Source organism: Jatropha curcas, chromosome 1, assembly GCF_041381405.1.
Source record: "Jatropha curcas cultivar XTBG-Jc1 chromosome 1, XTBG_Jcur_1.0, whole genome shotgun sequence".
Classification (NCBI taxonomy): Eukaryota; Viridiplantae; Streptophyta; class Magnoliopsida; order Malpighiales; family Euphorbiaceae; genus Jatropha; species Jatropha curcas.
The window spans coordinates 2,963,232-2,983,248 of NC_143151.1; the positions used below are offsets into that span (position 1 = coordinate 2,963,232).

The window sequence follows — 20,017 nt, forward strand, 5'->3', positions numbered from 1 at the left end:
CCGTCGGGCAATCAAACAAATTTATTTCCCTTCCTCCACCCAAAGCAATCACATTAATATTTAATCGTCAATGCCAAACTTTAACTTACTATATAATGTTAAGAAAATAAATAAAAAAAGCAAATTAGTGAAAATAGCTATTTGCTTAACATCAATTCTACTAGTTAAAACTATCCAACTGTATACTGTTAACAATCATATACACCGATAACTCATATATTCCTTGTCATAATTAATTGGGGTCTCATGATTCAGTTTATTGACCTATAAATCATTATCCTCATCAAACAAAACCATATGTACTAACTCGTTTAACTGTGTATCAATTCTAATTAAAAATTTTTACACATCAAAATAGTAAGAAAATCTTAAAAGTACACTCGTTATATATATTTGTCCTTCTGAAACAACACAAGATCTCAAGGTAGTTGCTGCCGATACACAAAAATTCAGAGTTCTCCTATGCTGAAATCATAGATTACCCACCAATTAACCAATCCCTTGCAAAAATTAAACTTACAACCCCATATGTACTATATCCAGCAATACTTTATAGGAATAATTAAAAATAGTTGCTGCCATTTCAAGAAAATTCTCATTTTTGTTCTATCTCGATCATTAAACCTTTACATTAACAACAAGTTATGAAAGACATAGTTCTACCACCAAATATGGACTTAACTCAACAAAACTATAATCTTCTTTAGCTAGAGGCTGCCACTTTAAATTCAATACTCAATTCTAATCTAAAGCTACATGACTCACTTCAAAAAACGCACTAGAATGTGTTTTAATTATAGTTAGTAAATAAAATCAACCTTTTCCTAAAATTTGCATAAATAGAATATATAGGGATTTAATCCTTACTCTAGCTTCGCTAATACATGAAATTCCATATCCTAGCACAAAGAATTCACAAATGATGCAAAAAGGAAGTTAGAGAATGAACTTACCTAGCTGTAAAACGAGCTGAAAATTGGAATTTTTCGGTCAAAATGACCGAAATTTGCTCTACTACCCAAGATCTGATTCTGCTGGCCTTAGCTTGGCTGGAGCTGAAGAGGATCGTGGTCGGTGAGGTCGCTAGAGGGAATGGAAGAGCTCAACCGGCCGATCCTTGGCTGGTTTCGCTGGAGGAGCAGAGAAACGATGAGTCGACTGTCCCAAACGCAGCAAATCGCGATCTTAGCTCATCGTTTTACTGCGCCAACCGGAAACAGAAGAGAGAATGCGAGAAAGGAAGAGACCGAAGCTTCATCGCTAATCGCTGGTATTGGAGTCGCTAGAAAATCGAGTGAACTGCGACATGATTTTCCGATCAGACGAAATCGCAGGTTCCTTGCGATAGCTGCGCTCGCCAAAGACGAAAGGAGAGAGAGAGGAAGAGAGGCTGGAATCCGCTGTGGCGTGGAGGCGACGGCAAGGCGTGGCGATGGTCTTCGGTGATCGAAAAACGAGAGGAGAAGAGGGCCAGGTGAGGTCGCGCGCCGAAGAAGAGGAGGAGAAGAAAAGAAAAAGAAAAAAGAAAAAAAAAGAAAGGAGGCGTTTCTAGAGGGTTCAAGGCCATTCCGGTTCGATTCGAACCGGTTTGGTCCAAATCAATGGTTTGACCCAATTTAACTGTTCTCAAATCGAAAATTCCGACAATATACTAGGGCTTAGGCCCAACTCGCAAAATTTTGGACTCAAGTTAAGATTGTTTGGTGTTTATAGCCCAAATAGTTGAGAATCAAGATTTTTGATTTAATAAAAATTCGAAAGTTTCAAAAATAAAAATTCAGGGTGTTTCATATCTTTTCATTTTTATAAATAATAAAGAAAACATAATATTTTTACCTTTAATTCTTAGAATTACCATTCAAATTCGAATTTCTACTTTTTTTAATATATTGATACTTTAGTAGTTAAAGTTAATAAACTTTTAAGCATGAAATTAAATTACAATCTTTGATAATGTAAAATATTAATTTTAAAACTCATATAAATTATGAAAAAATAGTATTAAACAAAATTTATAAATTTAAACTATAAAGAGTAATATATAATAATAAAACAATTCGTATAAATTTAAACTATAAGTACCTATAGGGTTATGACTAAAATATAAATATGTGATACTTTGTATAACTCTGGCATAGGTATTGCTTTATATATAATAAAAGCAATAATAATTTAATTGGTAATGCTTTTTGTTATATCTAGACTTACCTTTTTTTTTTAGATAACGTTAAATTTGGAGGTAACGCATCCTTTGTCTAACTTTTTATGTAGGTATCATCCAAACTTGCATTTTATCAAAATAAAATAAAATTTTCTTATTAAAATTATTTTAGATGTTTTATTTTTAAAGAAAATAGTTTTTGTTGATTAAAAATTAATATTTTATCTTTTAATAAAAATAAAACAAAAATAATTATATGAAAATTTTGATTTTTTAAATTAAGAATTATTTTTTATGGTTAAAACAACTACAAAATAATCAATTTAATATACAAAAATAATACATAAATATATAAATTTATCGTAACGTTATAACTCTAATCTTATGATAGATTAAAGTTTACAAATAACTTATCGCAAAATTTAGTAATATTACACACTTTTCTGCATCAGCTATAACAATTTTTAAAATTTTTTACTTTTATATCTATCGATTTGGATTTTTCATTTTTATTTATTATTTTAATTTTGTAAATTCAAGTGTTTAATAAAATAAATTTTGAAATTAAAATATTTAATAGATATAATTTTATAAATTAAAAAATAATTAAAAGAGATAAAGATAACTACAACTCTCTGTGTATATATATCGTGTTATTATCAGTTGGATAAATCATTAATTATCAGGGAGAAAATGAGGAAGGTTTTTACTTATTAGAAATATTTTTTTGGTTTTGAAAAATTAAAACAGAACACTTAAAATACTCTTACCTTTCGTCCTTCTTCCATAGGCCATAGCCATCTGATTCTGAGGTAGGTTCGCACATTTATTGTCACAAACAAAGCAATAGAAAGAAAGAAAGATAAGAACACGGTGTTGTGGGTTTTCGTCCACAGACTTGCCCATGAATACATAACTTCATACCGCAGAGCTTTTCTGTCACTTAAACGCATCAATGAAGTTGTCACTTCCGAAGCTCTATCTCCTTACTTACAATTCCCTTCAAGCCTTTGGATGGTACATTCTTATCAATCTCTTGTTTAAATCCTCTCTTTCACTTTCCTTCTCCTCGTAATTTGTTTGCTATTGTTTCGTTACAGGACAATTGCTCTCTTTAGAATTTTAAGCAGCTTTATTTCCTCCCGTTCAATCAACGGAGCTTATGCCTCTGCTGGGGAACTTATCTGTAAGTTCATTTCATTTCTTTTTGTTAAAATGGCTTCCTTTTTAACTTGTTTCTTTTAAGTTGGGTGTCTGTTTAATTGAATTCACTATACCTGTTCATGAAGGTCTATTGCAAGTTGCTGCATTCTTGGAAGTGATACATGGAGCTCTAGGTGGATTTTTTTTTGTTTTTAAAGAGATATTATAAGTTCAATTTGGCTCTTAATTGGAAAAGAATAGATTATTTAATATAATTAGCTAACTTTTTATTAATTTCTTGAAATATAAGGTATTGTTCCAAGTGGGTTTTTGTTCCCTCTTATGCAATGGGGAGGAAGAACTCATTTCGTGTTCTATGTGCGAAACATAGTTGAGGTTTGTGCCTTTTTCATTTCTGAAAAACTCCCATTTTGAAGCAATTAGAAACCATTTATGTACAATCTATTGAATATCTTCCATGGTTAGTTAATAGTGAATTTAACAAAATGAGCAAACAATACCATGGCAAAATTTACTATATCTTAGGATTTCTGGTTCATTTGATGCTAGATTAAATTATACATTGATTTGAATCGATAACTATATTAATATAGAATACTTTCTTAGTTTAAGTGATCTAATGATTACCTTGTTTTTTGTAGGTCCGGGAGTTGCCATCAGTTTTTATAACCTTTTTGGTTTGGAGCCTAGCTGAGGTTAGCTGTTAAAACCGTTTTTTTTTTTTTTTAATATTGGAATTTATCTCTTAATTTCATGGCTTGTCTGCAAATGGCTTGAAAACTTTTGCTTGCAATAACCATGGGCGTTTTTATGAGCTCATATACCAATAAAGCAAGTTTTTTGTGCAAGAAAATGAGAAGTTACATAACCAAATCAGATTGCATTTTGAGTAATATGTTTAAATGTATTCAATTTAGTGTTCAAACTGTTTTGGTTCCACGGGAAGTGGAATAGAAATGTGCCTACTTAATATGTGCTTATGATGCTGTTATTAATTCATTTTACTTTTGCATGCAAAATATGATGTTCACTAATTACGAGCGAAAGAATGCATCAAATAATAGAATGGTATACAGTCTAAACTTGGTTTTGTTGAGAGATGAATATGTGCTAGCAGACTACAGAATCAAAGATTTTGTCAAGTGTGTGTGAACTTGTTTCAAGTGCGATGCTTACTGCTGACTGTAGTAACAGTTGAGATGCGGTTTTCCTCCATTGTTTGATTAAACATTTCATTATCTGATCCATCAATCTATTTCTCTAGTAAATGTAATTAGAGTTAGAAAACCTGAACACGTTTGAGCCTCCCTCCCCTTCAACACTGAAAAACCGGGCCGAACTTCTAACAAGCCCGCCCGCTTCCATAGAACAATATCGTGGCAACGTAGACCTAAGTGGTATCATATTGGATCCTTGGGAACAATCACTCAATTTGTTGTTTTTGGTTTGTTGTGTTGTTGCTCTATTCCTATTTTTACTTATTGTACTCCATTTGCATGCATAAGTGCAAAGTTTTTCTTTCCTCATATTTATTTCCCATTTTATTGGTTTGTTTGATATGGTCACAATCCTGAAATACAGGTAATTAGGTATTCGCATTATGCTCTCAACTGCCTTGGAAATTGTCCATCTTGGCTCACTTACCTCAGGTTTGACAGAAAGTTGATATCTTTGTTTAAAATTAGTCACTAAAATCTCAATCTCTGTCTCTGTCTCTCTCTCTCTGCCTGTGTGTGTGTGTGTGTGTGTGCCCTCATAAACATTTGCACAATCACTCTCAAAAAAAACATGTGTGCAGACATATGTTCAATGGCAGAATTTACATTACATAAGCTGAATTCTTTTTAACTTTCGCTTTTCTATAGGTATACTGCATTCATTGTTCTATATCCTATTGGAATTCTTCCTGGTGAAAGTGAGTGTTTGTCTTATTTTCAGTTCATTATTTTCTGAATGAAGTCACTAGACATATATCATTAGGTTCTATCTCCAACCACCTCTATTTTTTTCATTTTTGCTTCATTCTTTATTAAGTTCTGTATTTATCCCTCATCATTGTGCAGTGTGGCTTATGTATCAAGGAATTCCATTTGCAAAGAAGAACCACCTTTATGCTAGTTTATTTTCTGCTCTCCCATTCAGTTATACTGACTTTATAAAGGTATGTCGAGCTTCTTCTGAATTTTGTGTGGTTGCATACCATTCCCATCATAGCCATGCTACGACAGCTAGTTAGTCTAGAACTTCTATTTAGATATGAAATTACTCAACTGGCATCAACAGGTTTGATTAAGTGTCAATCTTACTAGAGGTTGCATTTTGGTGGGTTAATTGGTAATTATGTGGCCTTTATAGGATGGTAGATGAATTATGTATTTTCTTTCTTTTTTTTTTTCAGCCATCAAAAGAATAAATTATGTGCTTCTCTAATTTCTAACATTTGGATGCATCATGTAAACTCACATCTTACCTGCCTAGTTCGTGGTTGGCCTTGCAAGCCTTAGTTTGGGTGGATTCGACGCATAGATATATTTACAGTTTTTATTTTATTTCATTTTTAAAACCTGCACTGAATTGAGGTTCAGTTTTGATTTCCTATTGGAACCTTTCCAGTTGTGCTCCCTTTGGGCTAAACTCAGATTACTTACTTAACACACATGCACAAGCTTTTTCGAGATTTTAGGAAAGTTTGAAACAAAATAACTGTGGAAGTGTAAAAACAAAAAGGATACTGGAAATTATTAACCAACTTGAACATCAAAATCACTAGTGAGAAGATGGTAGTTTTGATAGTTCTTTTTGTCAAATGTATGCTGAAATTTCCCAAGCTTTTCGGGTTTGATTATCTGGCTGATATTTGCAATTATCAACCTGAGCTTTTTCTTTTGCCTTTAATGTTAATGTTCACTCAGCAGATAGTTCATCCGCATATACTGCATCTTATTACACCATAAACTGTGTTTATCACATGCTATTTGATTAAAAAGAAAAAATTCTCATTGAATGTTCTTTGTAAATTCATTGACTGTATCATTTTAAACTCTTTGGATCAGGCTGTGCTTATGCTCTACCCCTTCTTATGGTTGAGACTTTACTTGCATTTGTTAAAGCAACGGCGGTCGAAACTGGGGAAACACCATGAAAGGAAGAGAAAGTGAATATTGGAGTGTGAGTACTAAATCTTGATTGCAGAACCTCAAGAGTAGAAATTATTTAAACTGATGTTGTTTCATCTTCAAACAAATCATATTTTCACCAAAATTAAGAAATCAGTTTAACTAATTATTTTTCCTTATTTTTTCCTAATATACTTCTAGTATCGCATAACTCCTCTAAAATGTAAAATTGTCTTTAATATCATTTCTTAGTTGAATAATGTGTAAATGTATTATCTTCCAAAAATAAAGGATATTAAGAGGTTTGATTAGGAAATAAAAATTCAAATTTTTTAAACTCTTGTAATTCGGTAGCTATGTTGGCTTCTTAAAAAAATTGGACCCAATTTATAAACTGAACAAATGCAACAGTATGTCCTATAAAATGTGCGTATAAATCATAAATTGGATTGAAAATCGAACGAGTGAAAAAAAAAAAAAAGTTATACTCTAGCCTTTGAGGGGAATTTATTATTAATTCCTCTTTATATAAATTGCTTAAAAAAGAGATTATTTTATACTCAAATAATCTTTCAACATACTTGAATAATTATTAAAGAATTTAAATGTGGAGTAGCTTCACAAAAAAATAGTCCAAAGTGTCACAACTTTTAACTGTATTCCATTTCTAAATTTTATGCAATTTCAAAACTCAAATTTCATTTCAATTAGAACACAATTTTCTTAATTGGACCATATTTATTTTTTCAACATAAATTTAAAGAATAACAACTCTATTACCAGATTTCTTTCACATTTAATATTCATCTACCCTTTTACCTTGATAATCTCTTATAATAAAACTTTCACAAAGGATAAGATAAGGATAATATGGGGTTTTCACATTGGCTTTTTTTTTTTTTCCAATATTATCAAAAAAAGGAAAGTTTGTCTTTATAAAAAGAACACCCAAAAAGAAAAGTTTGTCTATATATATATAAAAAAAAAACGGATGAAGTAATATTTAGTATTTTAACGAGTTTTCAATAGTCGATTTAAGATTTTTATAAACACAATGTTTATAATAGCATTCCAATTTCCAACATCTAAGTATTTACAATGTTGATTTTAGATATTCCATAAACACAGTGTTCATAATAGCATCCAACATCTAGACTTGCACGAGTTTGCACGAATTTTCAATAGTTGATTTTAGAATTTCAATAGACAAAATGTTTATTGGCATTCCAATAATTAGTGGTCATCAATAGAAAATTGTAATTAAACTTACACCGTTGAAAGTAATGCCTCCAATCCATAATACTTGTTACATTTGAGAAAATAATTCGTTCTAAAATACTTGTTATATTTGTGGTTTTAAGGAGTAATAAATATTTTTTTCATGCTTACCATTTATATATTACCAATAATTATTACTTCAATTTAATGGTTTTCTTAAAAAATTAGTATTAAATTAAGGGTAATATAGTTAATTTACTCAATAATTTATTGTAATTTAGAAAAATTTAATGATTTTATTAAAAAACGTGAAATTCTAAATATGACAAGTATTATGGAACTGAAGTAGTATTAATTAGTTTATATATATATATATATATATATATATATATATATATATATATATATTAGAGAGGAAAATTTAAATCTAGATTTATTGTCAAGTGGTACATACATTTGTACCACTTATCACTAAACTATGCAAAGTATTAATTAAAAATGAGTGTTGATTCTTTAGCTATTATGGTTGCTTGCTTACATTTAACAACATATTGCTAACCACAAATATTAAACTAAACATATTCTTAATAACCCCCTAACTTCAAATTTCTTTTTTTTTTTTTCATAAGATTTTCTTTTATTTTTAATTTTGAACCTCTAGCTTTTGAATTTTTTTTTTCCTTTTGGCTCTCGACGTGAATTCTGGCCGTACCACTGCTTTTAATATGATGTTTATCTAAATAACTAAATTTCAGTAACCATTAAACTAATGGTGTTCTTAATATAATGTTCAGAAGCGATCCGCAATAACATTGCAATAATTAAAAAAGGAAAAGAAAGAATACTAATTAATTAGAGAATTTAAAAAGAAGCCAAGAACACAGGAATCAGCAATTAATTACCAAACCAAATACAAACATTGCCAACAGAATTACCAATACAACATTGAAAATAAAAAACACTTGCCAACCCAACATTCAACCATATCTCTCACCACATAACTCTCTGATCATACTCTTAAAAATCTGCTGAGGGAAGCTGTTCATGTGTATTGGGGCTAATGAAGAAGGTCTCGTAGACAACAGCAGCAATTCCTCCGCCGATAAATGGACCGAGCCAGTAGACCCAGTGGTTGGACCATGTCCAGCTTACCACTGCTGGTCCGAAGGAGACTGCTGGGTTCATGGATGCACCATCAAAGGCACCACCGGCCAAAATGTTGGCACCCACAATGAAACCAATTGCAATAGGTGCAATGGTGCCAAGGTTACCCTTCCTTGGGTCTACGGCGGTTGCGTAGACTGTGTAGACTAAACCAAAGGTCATTACAATCTCGAAAACAAGTGCATTCCAACTACTAACGCCAGATGATAGGGCAAAGGCAGATGTTTCCTAATATCAGAAAATCAAGAAAAGTTTCTTAGTTCATTGTCCAAGAAATTGCTATGGTTATTAGGTTAAGTGAAGAAGGTACTTACCAATCCACCAGTTGCAAACTTAAGAAGCAAGCAAGCAACGACGGATCCGAGCAACTGGCCAACCCAGTACAAAATACTTCTCATCAATGTTATGTGTCCACCAACAAAGGCACCAAATGTAACAGCAGGGTTTACGTGCCCACCAGATATGTTAGCACCTACTGAAACGGCGACGAATAGTGCAAATCCGTGAGCCAGTGAGGCAGCCACTAGACCGGCCGGTGTTGTTGACCCATCACTAGTCAACTTATCTGCCAAAGATGATTTTATTTGTTAAGAAAAGAGTATAAATATGGTAATAAGGAAGCCAAAATGTAAATTAAGGGACCATAAACTTAACGATTAAATTGAAATAAATGATTCAAAGTGTGTCTTCAAATATTACAGTTTCTGGGTTTAAACCATAGAACCTCCTTTCATATTTTTATTTTTTTTCCAAAAGGGAAGCGATTGTCTACCCGCTTCATCTTGAATATGATGAAGAATAGGAAATCAACCAAAAATGCAAATTATCAGTTGAAAGAAAAAAATACATTGCAGGTTAGGTTCTTACTGAATGCCATGCCGGAGCCTTCACCAGCAAAAACGAAAATGAGAGTGGAGATGAACTCAGCAAGAGCTGCCTTCAAGGCATCTGCCTGGCCAACCTCTGCCGGAGATCCAATTGCAATGCTAGTGATCGGCATTTTTTGAAAATTCAATTTAGCTTTGAGCTACAAAAAATTCAAAGCCAAGTTTTGAACTTTTTTTGACTTTAGTGCTTCTTGTTTCTATACTTGCATACTGAATTATCTATCTACATATATATATATATATATATATAGGACTCTAATGTAAGTAATTGTAACCGGAATAACCGGTTTCTATCCGGTTAAGTTCAACGAGGAAAAAAAAAAACATGGTTTTACTGACGGCCACCTGTCACTGTCTAGCAGGAAAAACCTCCTTTTGTTCCTATCATGCGGGTGATATGAAATTGACGGGCCAATCAGAGAGAGGAGAAATTCTCATCATTCATCACCGACCATTGGTGGTGGTAAAGTGGGCCCTCAATGATTGTGAAGTGTTATGGTTGGCTGACCGACCATGGGATTTCTTTATACTTGTAGTGATGTGGACGATGGTGGTTAGCTTTGCTGGCTTGTGGCTTCATTTTCATGCACTACTTCATATATACTTGCTCAACCTTAATTATGTTAAAGTTAGTGGGGATAATGAACAGGTGGTGATGATATCAGCACTCGAGCTATGATGTGGTAAATACAACCGCATGATGTGGAGAAATGGAGCCCACCAAATGTATGTAAAGAAGGTCACGATTAAATTTTACAGCTTTAAATTTTTTACAAGAATTAAAAAAAGAAAATTAATCAGATTTAAGTATACAAACTATCGTCACCTTTCCGTCGTCGTCGTCTTCTTCTTCTTCTTCTTCTTTAATCACATAAGTTTTCCTTGCAGTCGTAAAATTTAATTCATGAACCATTCTTAGCAATTCCATCCCTTTATTTTTATTTTTATGTCTCAAGAACAAAGTAATCTTATTAATTAATCAAGTAATGTTTACAGTAGGCTTATATACTATTGATTTTTCATTTATAAAAAATCTCTTTTTGACAGACACATTGTTCAAAAGTTTTACTAGGTATAAAAGTATGAGAATTGAAAACCCTAAAATCTAATCTTTAATCCCTAAAATTTATTTTCTTTCCCTTAATTAAGATTGAATCTGAAACTGTATGCACTGCATGCACGTAGGTCATAACATGTTTTGAAAGGAAGTTGGAGCTACTTGTCACCTCCTCAACTACTAGTAAACTATATATGTATACAAATGTTGAACTGTAGCTACTATCCCTTAATTGATTGTTCTTATATATATAAAATATACATATGTTCTTCGATTTAATGGATTGTCACTATTCACTAACCTCATCCTCTGAAATAAATTATAACATTTTCCCCATTTTTCTTATTCCCAAGTTGCAGAAAAATATAATTAATGTCGGATTATCATACATATATAGAAGTCAACCAAGTGCAATTCAAATCAAAAAAGAACAAAAACAACTCACACTCATGTGAGAAATTATCACTATTTGTAACATTAGCATTAGATTGAATCAGTCAATATTATATAAAAAAGAAAAAAACTTGGATCTGTATTTTTTTTTTTCTTTTTTGAAATAACTTGAATCTGTATTATTAGCCAAACTGTATATTCTCTGATGCCAACAATGCCTATGAATATAGAAAATTGAGTAGGTAATGTGGGCAATGGCGGACTTAGTTAACCATTTTCATTAATATATATAAGAACCTGCAATTATCGGATCCACCAATATCATATAACCAAGCTTTATAATAATCTTGATTTTATAAGTTTTTATGTTGTCTTGGAATATATTTTGTCGCCCCATATATATAATTTTTTTGTAAAAGAAAAAATAATGAAAAGAATTGTCACATCTTCCTCTCCATTAATATATACTATTTTGCTAATATTATCTTAGTAATGGACGGCCAAGTGGACTGCCATGAAAATAATATTTTTAGGTTGCTTTTTCTCCCTTGGTAGTTGTTTTGATCTTGGACGCAGAATATGCTACAATATCCCTTTCTGTGAATTCAAATCTTTGCCGTTGATAGCAAATTTGGAAAGGAACTATTCTTAATCCTGTTTCTTTCCGATTCTCTCGTGTGTCGTCGAATATACGTAAATGTTCTGATCATACTAATATTTGATCATTATATCTAACGTATTTAATCCATCTGTTAAAAGATATATAAAATTAACTTTCTTCGTCAATTATAGCATAATGTCACTAAATTTTTTGAATATACTAAATTGGTATGAAAAAATGAACTCTAAAACCCGATATTAATATAGTGTAGGAGGTTTAAAAAAAGCTTTAATAATAAATAAAAGAAAAAAGCAATATTGTGAGGTCGTATATGCACTTACCATTAGATTATGCCTTAGTGCGGAAAAAAGTAATAATTTTACTCCATTTTAAATTACAAGCTATCCAAACTTTTTAGTAGGAAAAAAAAAAAAAAAAAAAGAAGATATGGGAGTAAATTTAAAAACAAAAAGAAATTATTTGGGCTTTGTTGGAAACGTGAAAAATCAAAAGGCCCAGGTCTATTCATGAAATGGAAAAGGTCCACGTTTGTTTAACTTTTGGTTAGAGACCCTACAATTGGGTAGGCCCAGCAAATGATTGTAGAGGCCTTAGATAGTTGAGCAATCACAGCAAATTTCTTATTGGAGGTTAGGAAATCTTGTTAAATGGGTTCCTAAAGTTCCTTACTTTTCTTCTAGCTTGTAAAAAGCAAATAGGGAAAAGGCTTGAAACTAGCAATACCCACTTTTCATTATTAGGCATTATAAATGATCATTGCAATACAATTTATTTGTTGACTAGAAATACTTTGTACAATTTAAAAAAAAAAAAAATTATAGTTGGGTAATACCATAGACTATACACATTTAAATTATTTAATTATAGTAATTAGATGCACTATATTTTCTCTTAAATACAAATTTTTTACTAACTAAAACTTCAATAAACTCATTTACTATTCGCAAAGAGTGACTCAAGTGGTAACACATCAAAGTATATTATAGTGTTAAGCGCACATATGATCTAGATCAGATTTGAATCCTCCCTTTTCCGATGTTCAAAAAAAAAGTTAGATAGCAGACAAAAAATCATTAGACAAACACGAATCGTGAAAGTAGATTAATGGTATCTTTATTTCTCTTTTCTATCCTGAAACATATTCCCTTTTTAGCATAGAAACACCACCGAATCTAATAATTCATAGAGCTACTTTGCTGTCTAAAAACAGAATCTGTGTTCAAATATTATTAACTAGTAGTAGTTCAAAAGGAGGGAACAATAATATGGAGGTGCTTTGGTTCCTTTTTTCTGTTTTGCCGTCGTACTGGCTACTGCTAAACCACCAAACCCTTTTAATAACTATATTCCAAACACAAAGCCATTAATGTACATATCACTATTGAGTGAGATCTTTTACATTCCAACAACAGCAGAAAAGTGTTACCTGTATTCAAACTTTGGACTAGCTTTGCTTTTCGCTCTTAAAGGCAATGAATATTCTTCAATTTATTGCAAATCCAGTCAAAGCAATAAACACCTACCGTTTTGTATGATTGGTCAAGCATGCTTTCAATTTTTTATTTTTTTATTTTTTTTATTTAGATGGTATTTATTACACATTCTTATTATAGATACTAGCATTGTGTATCCTTAATTAAAGGCTGCTTTGACATAGTAGTTGTTATTTTTTGCTTCACAAATTTTAAAGAAAAAAAAAAAAAGTTATTACTAATATATGTAGGCGATGTTTGATCGAGGTAAGTAAATTAGGGAAGTGCAACTTACTTTTCGAGAAGTGCATAAAATATTTGTGTTTGGTTTACATTATCAATTCTACTTCTCGGAAAATAGATTATTCAATTTTCCTTACATAAGGAAGTAATTGTTTTTAGAGATGGATAAGAAAATTGCACTTTGTCAATTAAATGTAATGAATTCACCAATTTATATTATTATCTAAATACAATTAAATTTAATTACGGATATTATTTTAATTCGTAGTGTAAGAGCAATTTACTTTTTCTGGAACTTTAAATACTAAACACATTTAAATTAGAATTCCTAGAAAATAATTTCCTTGGGAGTAACTAGACCATTTTTCATAATAAAAGAAAATCCTAAAAAGTATATAATTTCTTTGGCCCTGTTTAGCAAAATTAGATATTTTTTAATAGTTGTTGGTTGTTTTATTAACATTTTATCAAATATTAAATGAAATAATATTTTATAATTCATTCTTTCAAACTTTAAATATTAGTATAAATTTGCAATCAAATGCTGTAAATAATAGAAATAATGTAATAACTTTATTAAAACACCAAATACTATGTTAAAAATTGTTACTAAACATTGCTTTTTTCAACAGCTATCATTGATGTAAAATTGGTGCACATTGTCAAGGTTTGAAGGCAGTATGTTATTTGTCAGGTTAATTCAGATTGCAGAATCCTATGATCTTAACTATATATATAAAGGCTTCACCTTTTACTTGTTAATTACTGCTTATTTGGCCCTGCTTTGCAATTATAATAAAGTTTCAACCCTACATATGATATATGATTAGAAACTATGATTACAGAGAATTGAATTCAAACCGACATAAACCCAATTTACAACCTTGAAAGTAACCTTAGTCATGTCATGTTCCTACACATTGTACTTCAACAACATTAATTGTGATCTTGTTGATGGATGCTCCAGATTTCCGTTCTTTAAAATTAAAACCTTTAGATTCCAGAGTCAATTTTTGGAGCTGTAATTCATATCTACCACGACATTGTCTCTATAATCAATAATAAAATTACATCATTAAATTTAAAATATTTACAAACTCATAAATCAAATTACACCAATGTTGCCTCACTTACATGCAATATAGTAAACATCACTCATAGGAAAGTTTACCAGAGGTAAGGTTTCTATTGTATCACTACTCTTGTGTAATTCCCCTTGAATTATATTCGAGGATAATTGTAGGGATAATTCCTGTTAAATCATATTCGGGGATGATTGTAGGAATGCTTTCAAAGCGATTCCCCATTCATTAGATAAAGAAGATTACTAATTAGATTTTGTGATCCATTGTCAAACTTATTCCAATTCCATGTTAAACTTTAGCATTGTTAAGAGAAACTTTATTTTAAAAATTGTCCCTCTTCTTTTCAAGGTGGCTTTGTTTCTGATAAATGTTTCTGATAAAACTATGTATATGCCTAGCTAAAAGCTAAGAGTACTTTCTCTTTAACTTTGTACACGTTAATACACAAAAGTCAATTAGCCTTTCCTATTTATAGAGTGAATTCCCCTCCAATTTTACTTCAATAAAGATTCATACTCAATTCTTTTATCCACAAACCTAATTAATCCTCGCTCGTCCTCAAAGGCAAAGTTTACGTTACAGAGGATCTAACCCATGATCTAAGTCATGGTGATTAACCCCGCAAGTGCTCTTTACCATTGAATTATTTCATTCGGGTTAAGATTTATACTCAATTAAAAACAATTGTAAAATAAGAATCATAAACTAAATGAAAAATAATCCCACATCAAATTGAAAAGTTCTTCTAAGATTATTATTTATCACGCATAAATACTAGAACTATTTTTTCACAGCCCTCGTAATTAAGTAAATCATCCTAACATTTTCAAACACTGAAAGGAAGAATGGAAAATGACCAGTGGGATTTATTATTTTCAAAGTACTTTTAGATGGCTAGGATTGGTTAGTGTATGCACATATGTAGTCATTATCACTTGCTTGGTATTAGATCCGTTTTACATTTAATTACTATCAAAATTCAAAACTCACTTCATATTATGTAATGATCATAATGCTATATAGTATGGTTTGATATTAATTTGTAAAATTGCGGTAAGTGGAGAAGAAGCATAACTGGGTTGACACAATTATTATTCTACCGTAAACAGTACACAATAAAAGAAGTAATGGTCACAACTCGTTGCTATCACAGGTCATTGCCAAAATAACAGAAAAAAAAGTCTTTTTTTTTGCATTATGAATTGAACTTTTCTTAAGCATCTTGACTTCTTTTTATTGTTTCTTGTACTTCCTCTTGGAAAATGCTTGGAGAAATTGAAAGGAATATATATATATATATATATATATATGATGTCATATTTACATAATAGTTAAAGACTAAGAAAGGTTTATAAAATAAATACTAATTTCAAATAATTTCACAAGTGTTCAATGCTCAAGTTTTTTCTTCCAATTTATAATAAGTTTGAATACTTAAAATTTCTTTTTTTGTTTTTTTTTATGTGGTTACGTACTCATAACAATGAGTAGTTGTGTAGCTTGATGATGTAATTAAATTTTGGTTTATATCAAATCATATGAGTTGAACATAACATGAGTTATCATGGTTGAGCACATATAAGAGGACATAAATTTGATTACGTTAAAATGGAAATAATTGAAAGAGTTCAAATATTAGAAGATATAAACAAAATAGATATGCTTTTTCTCCTAAAAATCAAGTAGGTATAAATACATAAAACATTTCTGGTTTAGTGACTAATGGCAATTCAGCTTCACCAAAATGCTTATGTGGACATCTATAAGCTGCTCACCACGAGTAATCATTTCCCCTATGACTGATAAAAGTATATCCTTATCTCACTTTACCTCTTAGTGAAACGACCCGGTGTGAGTATGATTTAGTTCTAGTCTATTGGATTAGGAACATTCATGTTTAAGACAAAAAAAAAAGTATATTCTTGCGTTTGAGCGTGGGCTTGTTTTATATTGAACCTCGTACGGTGGCAAATGATTAAACCATTTTTTTTAAAACCTCTAACTATTAGTTTATACTAGAGATGATCGTGAATTGGGTTTCAATCGAATTTTGCAATATCTATATTCGATCTGATAAAAAAAAAAAGTATACATCCAAGTATCCATCCTACGCTAGATCGGACCTTGTTTGGGTTCCATTTGGATTATATTAGGCATAGTTATTAAATTTGGTTTGACCAGTGAGTCAACCCAAAACTTAGAAACAATGTATAATTTGCTCAAAAATTAACTTTTTATATAATTTATCTCTGAACTTGCATCAAAAAAATAAAAAGCCCTCCCCTCTAAAAAAAAATAATTGTACGAAAAGTTAATTTTTGGCAAATTGTATATCACTTTAAAGTTCAAGTAGCAAATTCAACCCTATTTCAAAAACAAATTGTAACAAGATTATACAATTACCTCATTTTTAGGGCGAGATAATAGTTGTTGGGAGTTTTGATTTGATATTGCTTCAAATTCAATAAAAGAACTCACCAACATTTGGTGATCTCAAAAGTGTTGATATCAATAGTGATTAAGCTTATTTATAAATATAAAGTCACTAAATTTTAAATTCTTGAAGTTTTGGGATGCAGTCTGGCTGTCAATAATTAATTGCATGGAATAAATGTATAAAACTTGGCCTAATTAGTTAACTGGATGTCAAAAACAAAGCTTAAAGCCAAAATTATCTGTTCCCCACCACAGGAATTGCCGTTTGTAGACTGCTTTCCCTCTTTAAGACTTACTAGAAACAAACCTTTTGTCTTCCACTCACCACATCAAAAGCGAAGTCAAGTATTCTTATTTGTAGTTAAGAAACCTGAAGCACGTGCAACCTACCAATCGCAATTCGCAATGCATTCTGGCATGTGCCACCGCCGCTCATTCTACACGCCAAGTGTCGTGCAAGAAGCGGCACGCATGGCATGTGTGCGACTCTTTTCTACTCTTGGCTTTTCTACACGTGTCTTCTCCTTAACGGTCCCCAAATGACTCTTACCTAATCACCATGTGCAGCTCCACAACTTCACCATCTCATTCGCTCCCACTACTCCTTCTGATAAAGACAATATTTATTATTATTATTATTTTAATTCTTTTCCCCGAATGTGAGTTTGGACTTTTGTCTTTACACTTCATTTGCATATTTTTTTTGAAATTACTTCATTTGTACATTTAAAAGTGCTTATGTTGTGGATGTTATTTATCATATTTAAATTAAAATATCAATTTAGATTTTGTAAACATAACCTATTGGAATCAGCTATATGAATCATTTGTCTTTATTGTACTGGATTCATTACTAAATTCATATAATATTAAAAGATAATATATTTTGCAACAATTTGATTCCTTCAATATGATTTTAGGATCTTGTTTGACAACATCTTTTATTGTAGCATTTAGTTTCTTTAACTAATCTATTATACTCCGATATACTATTTAGTGGCTTAGAATTTATATTAGCATTTTAGAGTGGATTACGAAACATGACTTGATGAAACACTATTTAAATAACTAATACTCCATTTGTCTCAAAATAAGTTGTTTAAGATTATATACATGGATTAAGAAATCAATTAATTTTTCTAAATTATAACAAACTTATAGTAATTTGATCAAGTTATTATTTATCTCAAAATCAGGAGTTACTTGTGAATATAGTTGTTTTATGTAATATAAATAAGGGTAATGTTGGAAAAATATCATTTATTACTCTTTAAAATACTCAAAACAACTTATATTTTAGGATGAAATAACCACCCAAAAACGACCTATATTTTGAGAAATAGGAAATAGTTACTAGAACAGCTAACGGTTACTAAAACATTTAATTGTGTCCAACAGGCTTACTTTTTACTCATTTGACTGGCTTCTTTTACTTCAATTCTAAGGCTCTAATTTTTCTTTTTATTGTTTTTTTCTCGATCTTGATATTTGGTTAATATTATGGTACTATGTAGCTTGTTCTTAACAATATACTTCATCTGTCTCAAAATATAAATTGTTTAAGATTTTTGCATAATGATTAAGGAAACAATTAATTTTTCTAGACTATAATAAACTCAAGAGTAATTTTATCGAATTATCCTTTATCTCAAAACCAATAGTTGCATGTGAAGTATTTATTGTATTTAGTATAAATAAGATAATATTTAAAAGACATCAAAGACATTATTTATTACTTTTTTAAAATACACAAAGCAATTTATATTTTAAGACAAAATAATAAATAAAAACGATTTATATTTTGAGAACAGTGAGAGTAATTATTCGTATCTTTTGCTTGTTCTTTTTCCATCCTTTGAATAGATATAAAAGGGTTATAAAGATAGTGAACAATAAATCTAGCTTTTCAATTGGTTGCAAAAACAGACCATTTAGGAACTAAGAAATTGGAAATGATAAAAATATTAGAACAACAAAATTGATTGGAGCAAGATAGATTCTCTAAAGTATAGAAAGGATGTGCGGCACCGTCTAATTATGAGGGAGTTCTTTGTCTTTTTCTTTTTTATCTTTTGGTGAATACTCATTTTTTATGAATATAATTAGTATTATTTATTTATTTATATCTTTTGAAGGATTTCACATAATTGGGTCGACAGGTAAAGTCGTTACCCGTTAGGAAGCTAAGGGAGGTAAAAGGGAAAGCGGTCTCCACTTTTTTAGACATTTCTTCCAAGTTTGAGTTCAACTGTTCAAGTAAAGTTGAACTCTTTTTTCTTTTTTTTTTTAAAAAAAATCAACTGTTCTTTTACTATAATGTCCCTATAATGCTCCTTGCACAATCCGTTAGCATACCTATAGGTAGCCTTTTAGGTATATGCTTTCTTCTAGATCTTCTCCTTTCAACTAAAATGTCATTATCTTTTGTTTGATTTTAGCTTTAAATACTATTTATTAGGATCCAAGAAATATTTCTTCTCCTTTCATTTATTCTTCAATAAAATATTGATATTCAAACCTGAATCAAATTAAATTAAATTATATTCTTTTTGCTTTTTCATTAAGAATAAGGAAGTAGTTTAATCAATTTTTTTTGCCTTTTTTTCCCTAATTTATCTCTAATATCTCATTTATTCCTCCTCTAATATCAATGTATGCCTTAAATTATGTTTCAATCTTCAATAATACTTTAAATGCTTTGTTAGGATGAATAGAATAAAAATGGCCGCAAAAAATGAAATTTATGCTATGACTTGTAGAGAAAAAATTCATTTTTCAGTCTTTGCTTTAGGGAAGTTACGTGGAAAGTTTTAATTTGTGCTCATTTAAATGTTTTGTTGGGATGAATAAAATAAAGATGGCCGCAAAAAAATGAAGTTTATGCTATGACTTGTAGAGAAAAATTCATTTTTCAGTCTTTTATTTAGGAAAGTTATGTGGAAAGTTTTAATTTGTGTTCATTTAACCTTCCAACTGTCTTTGGTTATTAAAAACGTAGT

At 30.5% G+C, this 20,017-nt stretch overlaps 2 protein-coding genes across 2 annotated transcripts; one reads left to right on the forward strand and one right to left on the reverse strand.

Moving 5' to 3' along the window:
* The first annotated feature begins 2,939 nt into the window (after positions 1–2,939).
* LOC105628210 (Protein-tyrosine phosphatase-like, PTPLA) lies at positions 2,940–6,607 on the forward strand. The gene is made up of 9 exons (XM_012209582.3): positions 2,940–3,178; positions 3,262–3,347; positions 3,451–3,498; positions 3,615–3,700; positions 3,967–4,020; positions 4,907–4,974; positions 5,191–5,240; positions 5,389–5,486; positions 6,379–6,607. The coding sequence occupies exons 1-9, from the start codon at positions 3,117–3,119 to the stop codon at positions 6,481–6,483; spliced, it is 657 nt and encodes a 218-aa protein (XP_012064972.1). The 5' UTR covers positions 2,940–3,116; the 3' UTR covers positions 6,484–6,607.
* A 1,929-nt stretch (positions 6,608–8,536) lies between these two features.
* Positions 8,537–9,911, reverse strand: LOC105628209 (aquaporin TIP1-2). The gene is made up of 3 exons (XM_012209581.4): positions 9,691–9,911; positions 9,138–9,388; positions 8,537–9,051 (listed from the first exon to the last, which is right to left on the reverse strand). The coding sequence occupies exons 1-3, from the start codon at positions 9,821–9,823 to the stop codon at positions 8,677–8,679; spliced, it is 759 nt and encodes a 252-aa protein (XP_012064971.1). The 5' UTR covers positions 9,824–9,911; the 3' UTR covers positions 8,537–8,676.
* Positions 9,912–20,017: the final 10,106 nt, after the last annotated feature.